This window comes from Scedosporium apiospermum (genome assembly GCF_000732125.1).
Source record: "Scedosporium apiospermum strain IHEM 14462 chromosome Unknown SEQ_SAPIO_0154, whole genome shotgun sequence".
Taxonomy (NCBI): domain Eukaryota; kingdom Fungi; phylum Ascomycota; class Sordariomycetes; order Microascales; family Microascaceae; genus Scedosporium; species Scedosporium apiospermum.
This window is the reverse complement of record NW_015971855.1, coordinates 630,802-644,076: the sequence shown is the minus strand read 5'-3', so window position 1 is coordinate 644,076 and position 13,275 is coordinate 630,802. Positions and strand designations below refer to the sequence as shown.

Sequence of the window (13,275 nt, the reverse complement as noted above, 5' to 3'; positions counted from 1 at the left end):
TTACACACAATAACCTGGTCCATCACGCCAGTCCGGGGAGTCTTAGAAACCCCCATTCCCCCAAAAACGACCATGTGAACAGCGCCTCCCGACTCTAGCGCGGGATGTCTGCATCGTTTTTTCCCAGAATCGCTGATGCTTCCTTGGAAAACGAACAACGCGAAACCCCACGGGCGCCAAGGACGAAGGGATAGTGCAGAATATTGATTACAATTTGAAGAGTGGGAGCAAGTGTGGCTTGCTCTAGCACCACCGTTTAAAGTCCTTCGTAATGCCTTTGTACGGAGTAGATGCCCGACCATTGGAATGAACTATTTTTTATTCTTTATTTTCCCCTGGTTTATGGGTGACCACCCAGGTGATAGGTGATTGGACTCGGGCGGAGGGGCGGACGCAGGGAGGAGTATTCTTACTTTTCTTCAAGAAACTCCGGACGTCGCCCGCCGTCTTCTCGGAGCCGGATCTCCATCACGAGCCGGAGGTCCCGAAGAATTACTTTCGGCCGATAAACAAATCTCGTGAATTCGTTTTCCGTGTGTAACGGATAGACAGAATTACACACTCCAGGACGTAGAACCCGGTCTAGTTCGAGCCGCATCAATTCTTCTGTTGTTCAACTCCGCTGCTCTACACAGGTATGAATCCCCCATGGCTGAAACGAAAGCACGCGCTCAGCATCGAACAAGTCATCGAAATGCACATCGTATATTTTCAAACCCGCCATCTATAGATATATATATGCCCATCACTCCGAATGTCAATTTTCAATCCGCATCCGATCCATGGATATCTTAGAACCCACCAGGTATTTGCCAAAAGAACAAAAGACATTACGATTAAGATCAGATAATCCCAAACAAAACAACAAGAACTAGTGCGAGCCAAACCACCGCGCTATTCATATAAATGCCGTGCCAAACCTATCCGGGATCCCCGTTTGTCTCACCAAACTCTGCGTTCCGAGAAACTGCTCTCTCGGATTCTTCGGCGGCGCCTTGCCCACCGCGGGCTGCTGGGGCTTCCTTCCCATTGGCGATGGGGATGCCGTGCGCATGGGATTCTTCGGCGGAGGTTCGAGAGGTGGCAGGTCGCTGGGCTGTTGCCGGTTGGTAGCTACTCGTAGAGATGGAGGGGGGTGCGGCGAGGACTCGCTGTCGGACATGGGAGGCTTGTGGGTAGGTGTCAGCGGGAGAGGCGTTGTTGGCGCCGAGAAGCTAGGGAGAGAGATTGATGGCGATGGCATCGGCACGGATAGGGGCCAGTTGGTGTCGCTTAGTGGCGATACGGGTAGATGGCCGCCAGACGACGGCGCCGCCATTGGCGAGCGTTGTGGAGCCTCTCGGGGAGCGGAAAAGTCAGAGCTGCGAACCTCGGGCTCGAAGTTCTTGGGGCTAGGGAAGGTAAAAGATAAGTCGAGCTCAACATCCTGGAACCTCGCGAGTTCGGCTGGTCGTGGCCGCTCCACGGGTTCTTGAACGGCTCGTATGGTAGGTCGGCCCTGGCCTTGTCGGGGCGGGTGCGGGTGATCATTGGGAGGGCCACGGGGGTCCATAGCCCTGTTGGGTGGTGGACCTCGAGGTCCTGGGGACCCATTATACGGCCGCATACCTGGAGGTGGTGGCGACCTCATAGGACCGCCTCGTCCCATGGGGCCCATGGGACCACGGGGTGGATGCGGCGCCATGCCGTTAGGCCGTGGCCCGGGGCCGGGACCTGGTCCGGGTCTAGGGCGGGGCCCCATTCCTTCGGTGGGGGATCTTCTGGGTCCGGGGTTTCCATTGTTTGGATGATTCGGGTGAGGACCCCTACCTCTGGGTGGGGAAGGTCCGCGGCCCGGCGGGGGACCGTGTCGCATGTCCTGCGGGGATGGGCCCCTCGCCGGTCCGGGAGGTGGCCTCATTGCAGGTCCAGGTCTGAGCACATCGGGGTGCATTTGCCGGCCGCGGATCTCTGCGTGCACTGGGCTCCGGGGTGGAGTGGAACCCATGATGAGGGCAGGAGCCTCAAATTGGTGGGGCGTCTGCGCTCCTTGCTCATTATTACGATCGGGGGTAAGGACGGAGTCGTTTGCAAGCGGCCAGCTTGGAGATGCGATGCCCAGCCCGGCTGAGGTAGGAGCCGCGACGACGTTGGGCTTCGGTGGGGAGGTGTTCAGTTGCAGAGGCGCTGGCCGGTTAGCACGGAACATCTCCCTCGGAGATGTAGGGGAGGGGAGCACATGTGGCCGTGTGGTAGGTGGAGGCGAAGTCTTCTTCTCGTCCTCATCGCTATCATCAGTGAACTTAAAGTCGGCAAAGGGTGATTTACCCAGGTCCTCGATATTCATCATGATACTAGGCTGCCGGGGCATTTCGACCTTCAGCGTATCCCGGCGTGATTGGACAGTTTGAATTACAGGTATGCCCCATCGTGGGGCTTCTGACTCGTCGCTTTCGCGTTTCGTAGCGTCAGATGGTGCTGGAGAAGGTAGAGGAGCGGGACGTTGAGATCCACTTGCTGAAAGAGACGTCGAAGGTGTGGGTGAAGTCGTGCCGGAGGAAAGGCGGTGGCGGCCAGCGTCCTCGTCTCCGGCGTTGCTTACATGCCTGAGAGAGCTGGCACTGCGCTTCGTATCTGGTGCGCTCAGTTCGATGGCGCTCGGCTTGTCCGTATCGAGGATGGAGTGGGGAGGAGACGGGATCCCCCTCCGAGCGTCGCGTTCAGACTCGTCCGAGGGTTCATGTACGAAAACGGGAGGACCGTTAAGTCTCGGAGGGCTGTCCGGTTCGTGTCTCGAAGCGGCAAAATCCTCCGCAGTTGCCGAAGAGCCCAGTGGCGAACGTCCACGAGAACGGGGTGCTGCCAAGTCCTTGCCAAAAGGCAACTCCAAGGTCGGTCTTTCCATACCGGAAGATGTGCCGGGACGAGAGTCTATACTGCTGATGGATCCCGTGTGTCCGAAGTGATGGCGCAAATCTACCGAGGAGTTCATGCGGAAGTTCGAGATCGATGGGGGATTCGAAGGAGGCGCCGTAAGGTCAATCATGCTTGATGCCCCACCGTTCGCATAGAGACCGCTGGCAAAGGGTGGCCGCACCATACCGACAGCGGACCGCATCGACATGGCTGTCCCAGGCCTCGACATTCGGTCTATGACAGAGTTCGGCCTGGATTCCGGCCGCTCGCCGCCACGAAATATCCTGGGGTGATTTAACGAAGGGGCGAACAGCTCGGGGTTTTCGATCTTTTCCTCTTGCCTCCATGGCGACTTTAGGAGAGGAGGTCTCTCCGGCGGTGGTTTCCTATTAAGACGGGAAGACAGACAGTTAGAACCAAGATCGCCGACCCATCAATACTGAGGCATGCTTGGAGGGCTCGTAGATCCAAGCCGGCGGCTATTTTAGACGCATATAAGAGAGGACTTACTTCTTCTTCTTCTCCCCTTTGAATTTTATGCCAAAGAATGACACCATTGTGAATCGAAAAGTTGGATTATTAGTCGAGATATCTCCTCGATTACAGACTCCAGAAAATTAGAGTCGGCGAAGATATCATGGCTGGGTTTTAAGCGAGAGAGGGAAGGCCCAAGAGCCGTTTGACTAGGGGACAGGGGTCGTTATCGTCGGCCTCTAATGCGAGTTGCATGAAAAGGCGTGGTTGCCTTCTCGTATTTCCCCTTCTTTTCTTCAGCTCGTCCGACACTCGCTGCGGGCCTTAATATAGGTGATACACACGGCACTGGGGAATCGAAAAATGGACCGAGCAAGGAAAAGGTAAAAGAACGATCAGGAATGTCCTCTAAGGAAATCTTAAGAAAGAAGCGAATGCTATAAAGAGAAGAAGAATTCTAAAGTTGGCAAGAGCCCAAAACCCGACTTTCGTAAGGGCGTCAAGACATGCAGCCACTTTTTTGGTTCTGGAGCCTCCAGGCCAGTGGTTTTTCTGGTTGTGAAGGATGGAGGCTGAGCGACAAACCAGACGCGAGCGAGATCAGACAAAGTTCAGCTGGAGTCTGGAGACACCACGAACCCGCTGTCGGCTGCAAGACAGTCTCGTCGACCTGATTCAGAAACAAAGGATCAGATGATGGAGTAGCATGGAAAGTGGGAAAGAAAAGACTAAATAAATGCGCGAAGTAACGGGAACGAGAGAGTGGGATAATCCCGAGTTTCCTTCTCGAACGGGAGAAATTCTTCGCCCTGGTCTTCTCCATAATAGTGCAGTTCAGTCCCCTTTCCTGCGGTAAGGCAAGCTCTGCTCTCCTGATGCTAGTCCGAAGCAGTGTAGTGTAGACTCTACCTCAGTGCACTCTCCACTTGACGGTGACGGAGGCGGAAGAAGATACTTCGTACTAGGAACCGGGATGCCAAGAACAAGGCTCAGGGGTCCATTTGATGATAGGTGGAGAAGGTCGAAGACGGTTTGGGTTTGGTCGGATGCCCACTGGGCAGCGACGGACCAGGAATAGCAACTGGACGGGGCGAGACCTTAGCCCCTGGCGAGGAGGCACAAAGCGAGCCATCACGTCACTGGTCCCATCTTTTCTGGTGGGCACGGACGGCGCGTTTCTGAATTTGGTGAGTGAAAAGACTCTCCGCAGTGCTCCATTGCCATTGATTTTTCGAGGAGCGGGTTCGGGTTTGGGTCGGACCCCACGAGAAAGTTGGAAAAATCCCAAGGCAGGCGCCATGAGGAGAAGGAAAAAAAGGAATGTCGAGTCGTATTTTCGTACCTGCATTCGGGGTGCGGGTAAGTTCCTTGGTACTGCGATGTTCTTTGTACTTTGTACTTTACACCTCACACATTGCCCCTGTCACACAGCCCTGTACAAAGCACCTCGGAGGAAAACAATTCATTGTTCGACAGGGCCAATGAGCTCAGACCTCATTCTCAACTCGGGGTGTCAGCATAACGCAACATCAGACTGGTCTTATTCCTATATTGAAGTATCTCCCTAAATTGAAATAGTACCTTATCCGAATTTTAACCAACTATAAGCTTTATTCAAAGAATCGGAGAGCTCAGACAAGACCGAAGCCACCACCAGTCTCTGCAGCCAGTATTCTGGCCTGGCCTGGCCTACCCGTGTACTCGCCACAGCATAAACAAAAGCCAAGCAACAAGCAATTCAATCTTGGGGTAGCTCTCAAAAGACAAACCAACTAGTCATCCTTGAGCGAAACGCCCTTCAGGTGAAGCTCCTCGTTGGCATCGAATTCAACCTCTCCCAGAACCCAGGATTCGTCCGAGCGAGTGCTCTTGAGCCATATGTGCTTAGCGAACACAACAGTGGCGGAATACGGGCCAACAGTGAACTCTACCTCTCTCGTATGCACCTCATACTCAGTGTAGGAGCTGTTCTGTTGGTAGCTGAACTGGTAGTTCAAGCTGACGTCGAAGCTGGCTCCTAAGACGCCGAAGGAGGATGAGACACTAACACCGGCGCTATGGGAGAAGCTCTCTGACTTCTCCGTTGAAAGCCCAGTCGTTACCGAATCCGTACGTCTAATCGACCCACTACTATCGTTATTGTAGACTTCCGACACCGTCCAGGCGATGGACCTGCTCGAAATGCAGAAAGGGTTTGCAACGTTGTCTACGCACTGCTGGTCTTCGGCATCGAAGTAGGCGATAAATGGCAGCACAACGCGGCACTGCTCCAGCTTGCCGAATGTGTCGCCTCTGCTCGGCAGCTTATGCGGGTCCAGGTCCGGCAGCGGAGTATTGAACTGCGTGAAGTCCTTCTTCATCTCCAGAAGCGGGACGCGGGCGATTGACGTATCGGGCATTGAGTAGGCGTTGTTGGCCCGGAAGCAGTCGGCAGTGAGGGGGATTTTATCGGTGCCGTAGGTGCCGATGGAGATTGGGTGAATATCCCATATGGAGCAGTCGGCTTTGGCGCCCGAGCCCTTGTCGTTCCACACGAGCGTATCTCTATATCGGCCCTCCGAAACGAGGTCGGCTCTCACACACCAGATGTCGCTGGTGCTCGGCTTGCTCCAGCTCCCCATGACGACATCTCCGACGGCCACATAGCCGGACGGGGCCACAGGACGCCAGAAGGACCCGTCATATTTTCCGCCGCTCTTCGCGTCGGTCCAGATCAAGGTATAATCCGTCGGTGCGGCAACCGCTGGCTTACTGCTGCCAGACTTGGGCCCAACCAAGAGCGTTGCTCGCTTCCGAACGGGGCTATTATAGCTCGAAAATCCGATGGAGCCAAGGGGTTTGAGGTTTCCCTGTGCTTTGGCATGCCAAAAGCCACCATCTCTATCGGCACCGCTACCTCGGTCATCCCATCGCCATGTGTAGTCAGATGTCATGGTGACGATGAGATCGCCATATTCACGGGTCTGATTGGTCTGGATGTCTGCCATGTTGCTGGGCTCAATGTATGACTGATTAAGGTAGAACAAGTTTTGGGGACTGAAGATGTTTTGATGAGAAAGTTTAGCGATAAGGAGCTGTGTGTTATTGAAGAAGGGATTTAGATGCGGACACCAAACGCTATATATATGCACATGTGTGAGTGCGTGGAGAGGATGTATCGTCCTCTCACATCTATCTCTATTTCCACAAGTGCCACTCTCGCCCACTGCCTGGACTGGTTGGTTTTTGGGGCAGTCTTCGATATCCTCCCCCCCCCTTTTACACCGACTTGCCAGGCGGTGAATCAGGCGTGTTGATGCGCGTCTCACTATTTGTCCGTTCATGTGATGAATGGCGAAGCATTAACAGAAGTCCGACTGCAAACGGGACCAGTAAGGTAAAGCGGATAACATTCTCGGGGACCGGCCTCTTGCCGATCGGCTGGTGGCTGGCTGGCTGGGCGCAAACTCCGGACGCCTCCGAAGTCTAGAATTCCCGGGCCGGCGAGTGAGCGGATTGAAATACCTCACATGTGCACCACAAGGAGAGGAGAGGGCGGGCTGAAACTCCCGCCGAGGGGATGATCCTCACCAACCCCGCAATTATACTGCAGTCATTCTGTGTTAGTTGTATCTAGGGCTGAGAAAGAGGATGGCATCAATGTGCTTTTATTGTACACATCATCAGCTGTAGATCAATACTTCGGCTCTCTCAGCGCCTGCTCTCTAGATCTTCAATCATACTGCATTGGGCAAGGAGGGGCGGGCGGGGAGGATGATTGCTTTTCTGCGTTTCTTCCAATTAACGACTGCTGAGAGAGGTTAACCTTCTCTCCCGCTGACGCCGTCCGCATTAATCTGCCCAACGATGTTCCGAGGCTCATGACGCGCGCCCAACCAGCCAGCGTATTTCGGCGGCTCCAGTCGCATCACCGATCGGCACTCTTGCATTTGCAGGACGCCCCCAACACGGGACGGCCCGTCTTTGAAGTGCATTCGGGAGGTAGCGCGAAGGAGTTCAAGTCGGCGATTGAAACGATCGGACTGCCCTCGGCTAACCTTCCCACTGTGCATCCGATGAGTGGCGAAGCTCTTTGGCTGTCTGTAGGAGGACGCCCGAACTACACGCAGAGAGTGACGACAACACTTTCTTACGGACCTGATTTCAAGACACTGACGTCAACGTTGATTTTCAAACAGCGGTGGATCTAGCTTACTTATTCACCGGGGCTGTCCACATCTCCCTCAGCCAGCCACGGGCAGAAATGTGATGGCAAGAGAATGTGTGGTGAGGTAGAGCAGTTGCAGCAGTTGCCCACCTTAGCTTCTTGAGTCTAATAAGATGATGGCAAGGTGCCTCAGAAACAATATTAACTGTACTGGTCTAGGCTTCCCTGCTGGCGCCGAAATCAAGGAATATACATGTCTGAGTATCGTTCCCCTCGGCCCTCTATCACATTCATCTCGACCTACACCGGTTAATCGTCTAATGTGTGGACGGTATCAAGTACCAGGAAGACTAGAACGTGAACTAGGTCGATATGAACGGCGAGGTCTCTCGTATCTCCGAGCCAGACGACATTCATCCAAGGTCCGATCCTCATCCTGTCCTTGCCACAAATAATATCAGAAAACTTCTCGTGCAAGATGTAGTTTACTATACACCAGGCCGGGTGGAAGAATGGCCAAACACGCCGTGTGCATACAGCAGCGATGACCTCCTTTACGGGCTACTCGGCGCATAAAGGCTGTGGTCACTGCCATTGGAACGACTGTGGCTGTCGTACCTCAGTATATTACTAGATTTTAAAACTCACGTTACCTTTGCTTGTCTTTTCGATATATCTCCTATTCAACGACGACAAAGTTAAATGCAGTTCTTGAAATCTCTTAAAATAATTGGAATATGCGATATTAGAATATTATGCAATTATTGATCTCCTTGTGCTCTGGAGCAGGCGGGACGGATCCGGGACCCGGCAAACGGCATGCTTGGCAACCGTCAACAGCAAGGAAGAAGCAAACATTGCTATTCACCAAAGCGAAAATGACCCTTGAACGTGCTCTTCGTGAGACACTGTTGACGACGCAAATCCAACCTCGAGACAAAGGACACTTTCAGACTAGGACCCTCTCGCGTTCGAAGATCGAAGAGTGAGGAGGTGAGAAGGCAATCTGGTGATCAAGTTGTCCACAAACGGTGTCTCGGGCTCCATGCCCACTTCGTCATTGTTTGTCGACGAGAAGCTAGGCTCTGGAAGTGCGCTAGGGTATTAATGCGTGGATTAAGTGTGCCTTGGTCACGGATGGAATACGACGCTGGGACAGAAACTGGGCGGAATCACCAAGGCCAGGAAATATTTGACTAATGCAGACGGTATTACTTGCCTCAGTGATTGATCAATTGGATTGATAGTATTTCATCCACAGACTTCAGCTGGACCAGCATCAAAGCCCTCATTGCTCCATCATGTTGAGCCCATATCCAGTCGCGATGGAGCCCGAGCGCCACACTATTTTTACTCGTGCCTGTGCCGTTCAGGGGTAATCTCAGCCTCCCCCAGCACGGGCGGTTCCATATTTCCGTTTTGCTGACATTGTGACCATGCCGAGTGGTAGAGAGTTGCCTGCTCCGCGACGTCTTCGTTCTGCGGCTGCTTTGGGGCGGCCTAGCTGCATGGAGAATTTTAGTGATACTTTGCGCTGCATATGTACCTCACTCCAGCCCTGATGGGTATGGCGGATGTAACTGATACTTCTGGCTACCATGTCTCGAAACCTTGACAGGCACGGCGATGTTTGCTTCGAGGGCTTCAGCGTTCCCTCTTGATCGCCGATTGCTTCGCGAGGCAACAACATTGATGTTTTCTTCCATCAACTATCTAACGTCATAGCGGCCATAACGGTCATGTCTCTCGAAAGAGCACCTTCCTTCGTCCCGAGATTTGGGAGAGTCCTGGTTTCTGGGGGCGCTTGGCCAGACTCGGAAGAATCGTGCAGGCCAGCCTGCTCTAACGAGCTGTTCCAGCAATGAGCTCAGCGTGGGCACATGCTGGCTTGACAGGTTGATGAGAGACATCGATCCGTTCAAAAGAGAATCAAAACGCGCCATGAACCCTAGACATTGGCAACATTACTGTCCCTTTCGAGATCTTGCGCTTCCGAGTTCCCCAGGACCGGTGAATACTTCGTCCTTGATAACAGACATTCGCCCGATGCCAATATTTGGCTCGGGCTATGATCTCAGCCTGTCCGTAGTGCGGTGGCTTCCCGCCATACGAGAAACTAAAAAGCATCCGAGCACTTTCGAAGGGCTAGCTGCCTCTTAGGGCCTTACTAGATCGCGGCTCTTCCGAGACGACCCTCCTGCCTAGCCGCAGATCATTTTATTCACCAGAGAGAGAGAGAGAGAGAGAGAGAGAGAGTGGAAAGGCAGAAATGCAGTTGATGAGAACAATATTTCCACTTAATTGCGAATACGAAGTAATCTCCCTCCTCCCAGCTACGTCTCACCTCGCCGGCCAAGAATCTAGCAGTTCGTTCTCGCCCTCAATGGTAAACTCCCACACATCTTGATCATCAATGTCAAGCACGATGCTATACTTTCCAGGGAATAGCACGAGGTCTCCCTTCTCGTCGCCACGGGCAATCGTGCCGACGTTGATGTCCAGAGAAGCTGTAGCCGTCCCACCCGGCGCCACGTCGTGGAAGCGCGTGAAAGCCACGAGTCTCTTCTTCGGGTACGGTTCTGGACCGTACTCACCCTTGAGGAACGCCAAAACAACAAAGTCTGAAGCTACTTCACCGTCATTGGTTACCTTGACGGGGATCGACGTGAACGGGTAAAGGTCCCTGTAGAGTTCCTCAGATTCCTGTGACACGAGTTCGGCCGTGTTAAAGGTCGCCGGAAGGTCGCCGATGTGATCTGGATCGAAGGTAAGGCTGAAGTTGGTGTAGTGGAGGCCATGGCCAAATTCGAAAACGGGTGTTCCTGTGTACCATTTGTAGGTTCGCCTGTTTGTGGATTGTCAGTAGTATTCCACACTTCTTCGGATTATCATGGAGCTTACCCCGGATTGCCCTGGCCCGGTCGAAGGTTCATGTCCGTCATCTTCACATCGCGAGTATAGCTGCCAGGATACTGAGTTACAGGCAACCTTCCAGCTGGTGCGCTGACTCCAGAAACGATGTTCGCAATCGCAGTTCCACCATCCTGCCCCGGATACCCTCCCCAAATTAGCGCATCGACGTTATCATCCTGGACAATTGCCGTCGAGTCAAGCATGGTACCCAGATGCACGACGATAAAAGGTTTATCTGTCGCGGCCGCCCCGAGCTGCTTAATGAGAGCTAACTGCTGGCCGGGCCATGTGATGTCATTCCGGTCCTTGTCCTCAGCCTCGACCGAAACGTCGATACCGCCGACGTAGATCACCGCATCGGCCTGGCGAGCTGCGTTTAGGGCCTCGTTGAACTGTCCCGTGCCACTGCAACCGACATCACAGCCGCGGCCGGTGCTAACTGTGTAGCCGGCGGCCTTGAAACCGTCTTGTGGCGAGACAATCTTTTGCGGGATACCAAAGTAGTTGCCCTGCATTTGCGTGGTAGCTGCTGCGAGAGGCCCGACAACAGCAACGGCCTTAATGGCGCCGCCGGGTTTCTCGAGAGGGAGCGCCCCATTGTTCTTTAGGAGTACCAAACCCTCAGTCGCGGCGCGGAGAGCTAAGGCTCGCGCCTCGGGTGTAGCAACGGACGACCATCCGATTTGCCTGTACGGCACATCTGCCTTGGGATCAAAGTAACCCAGCCTCACCATGGCAGCGAACCTCCTCGCGATCGAATCATCAAGAGTCTTAATGTCGAACAGCCCCTGGTTATACGCCTGCCCGAGATTCCGCGGCCAGAAATCCCCGCAATCGAGGTCACATCCCGCCTTGAGCGTCTCGGCAGCCACCTGCGCGGCGTTCATGCCCTTGTACCTGTGGTCCTGGAAGACATTGTTGAGCGAATCGCAATCGCTCGTGACGTACTGCTGCTCCTCGGTCCAGTTCCAGTGCGTGCGCAGGAGCTTATTCATGAGCCAGTCGTCGGCGCAGGTGGGCACGCCGTTGACGGCGTTGTATGCGCACATGATGGACTGGGCGTTTACGTCGCGAGCGCATGTTTGGAATGGAAGGAGGTGATAGTCGCGGAGGTCTTGCTGGGTGATTTTCGCGTCGAAGCCGTAGCGCTTGTTGCCTTGCCAGTCTAAGTTTTCCCAATGCGGTGTAAGTCAAGTGAACGGCAAGGGAGAGGCATTTCTTCGCTGGGGTGGTATGTGCATCTTACTCTCAATGTCGTAGCCCGCGTAATGCTTGCAGGTTGCGACGAGCTTAAAGTATGGATCTGCATGCTGGCCGCCTTGCATGGTGGGGATGAGATGCTTCACATAAGTGCTCATGAAGAAGGCGTCTTCTGAAGGCACCTCCATGCCACGGCCCCACCTCGGGTCCCGGTAAGGGTTGATGTTGGGCGTCCAGTATGTGAGACCAGCCTGGCCAGCGTTGTTGAATGCTCTCGCCTCGGTTGATGTGACATCTATGTCAATCTGTTAGAACTCATCCGGGAACACCCCTCCTTCAGCAACCTTTGGATTAACTCACTAGCAAACCCCTCAACCAGATCCATATCAAAAGCGGCGCCCATGGTAATAGGCTGTGGGAAAGACGTCGCGTAGCTAAATTCGCCGTTCTGCTTAAAGCTAACACCTCTCGAGCGCGCGACTCCATGTAGAGCTTCGTTCCACCAGGTGTACTTGGGGAGCCCCAGGCGCTGGATCCCCGGCGACTCGGCTTCGGAGTTAGCGATTTTCTCCTGGAGGGTCATGGCCTCCACAAGCTTCATCACAAACTTGTCAGCGCAGTACGTCACCTTGTTTCTCATCAAAACTTACCGCCATAGCGCGGGTCCATGGATCTAGACTAGTGTCGCAGACCTTGTTGGAAGCGAGCTTTTTTATGGATAGTTAGTGATCTTGGGGCACTGCTGCGCCAATTCTAGGAAGGTGGGAAATGGTGGACTTTCATACCGGCCCAGATGCGCAGTCAGGGAATTGGCCATTCTGCGCAAGAATCGGCATCGCGAAGGCGGCGAGTACCGCCAATGTCGATCTGAAAGTCATGATGGCGGTCGGATCGATCGTGACACTCCTCGGTCTTGAGTGGCACTGGCGTCTCCCGCTCACACAGCTAGAACGCGAATGAGATACAGACTCTTCTAACAGGACCCCCATTGCGCATCCTGTATATATTTATACGCATGTAGATTTGAGGTTAAGGAGATTACTATTGCCCTTCCCCTCTCTCTCAGTCAATATAAAGAAGGGCAACCGCAGCGGGTAAACAGCCGTAGAGTCTCCATCCACGAAATGTGACTGTGCCCAGCCATCCCCCTCACAGCAAAAAAAATTACTATTTTCAGGTTGGATAAAGTGCAGCGAGGGCTTTGCGTGCATCTATATCACCTAACCCCCTGATGAGTTCATCTATACCTCTCACCAACAGCCGTGCATGCTTTGAGGATCGGAGAAATATAAAAAGGAGGGGAGACATATAAGCCTGCGTCCTCGGGGATCGGAGCAGCGGAGGCTAAGAGAATGGGAGACGGTACGGGTTCTATCCAATTTATGAAATTGTGGAGAAGGGTTGACTTGGCTTTCTTTCGGCATTTGGGGCTTTGGGGAAGTGGTGAGGTGGTCTGGGGAAGTTGAATTCAGCCGCGAAGGGGGGTTATAGTGCTCATGCCTGCCGCCTGGGATTATCGTCTGGAGTTGGCAGTACCGAATTTTCCTCTCCTCGATGGGGACGATGGGATTGGGTAGCCGATAAGAGCGTTTGGGGTACTCGAATTGATCAAGTAGCATGTAGCTTGATTTAGCAAATGCACGATA

General features: G+C 53.7%; 2 protein-coding genes and 1 pseudogene across 2 annotated transcripts; all 3 read right to left on the bottom strand.

Annotated features, from left to right (window-relative positions):
* Window positions 1-898: 898 nt before the first annotated feature.
* On the bottom strand, window positions 899-3,452 carry SAPIO_CDS9961 (uncharacterized protein; the record flags this gene model as incomplete). The annotated part of the gene is made up of 2 exons (XM_016791239.1): window positions 899-3,281; window positions 3,406-3,452. 2 exons carry the CDS (start codon window positions 3,450-3,452, stop codon window positions 899-901), a joined length of 2,430 nt encoding a protein of 809 aa, XP_016639083.1.
* Window positions 3,453-5,141: 1,689 nt separating this feature from the next.
* Window positions 5,142-6,356, bottom strand: SAPIO_CDS9960 (annotated as a pseudogene; the record flags this gene model as incomplete).
* Window positions 6,357-9,856: 3,500 nt separating this feature from the next.
* Window positions 9,857-12,507, bottom strand: SAPIO_CDS9959 (putative exo-1,4-beta-xylosidase bxlB; the record flags this gene model as incomplete). Its single annotated transcript, XM_016791238.1, has 6 exons — window positions 9,857-10,361; window positions 10,418-11,594; window positions 11,676-11,924; window positions 11,990-12,224; window positions 12,280-12,336; window positions 12,415-12,507. 6 exons carry the CDS (start codon window positions 12,505-12,507, stop codon window positions 9,857-9,859), a joined length of 2,316 nt encoding a protein of 771 aa, XP_016639082.1.
* Window positions 12,508-13,275: the final 768 nt, after the last annotated feature.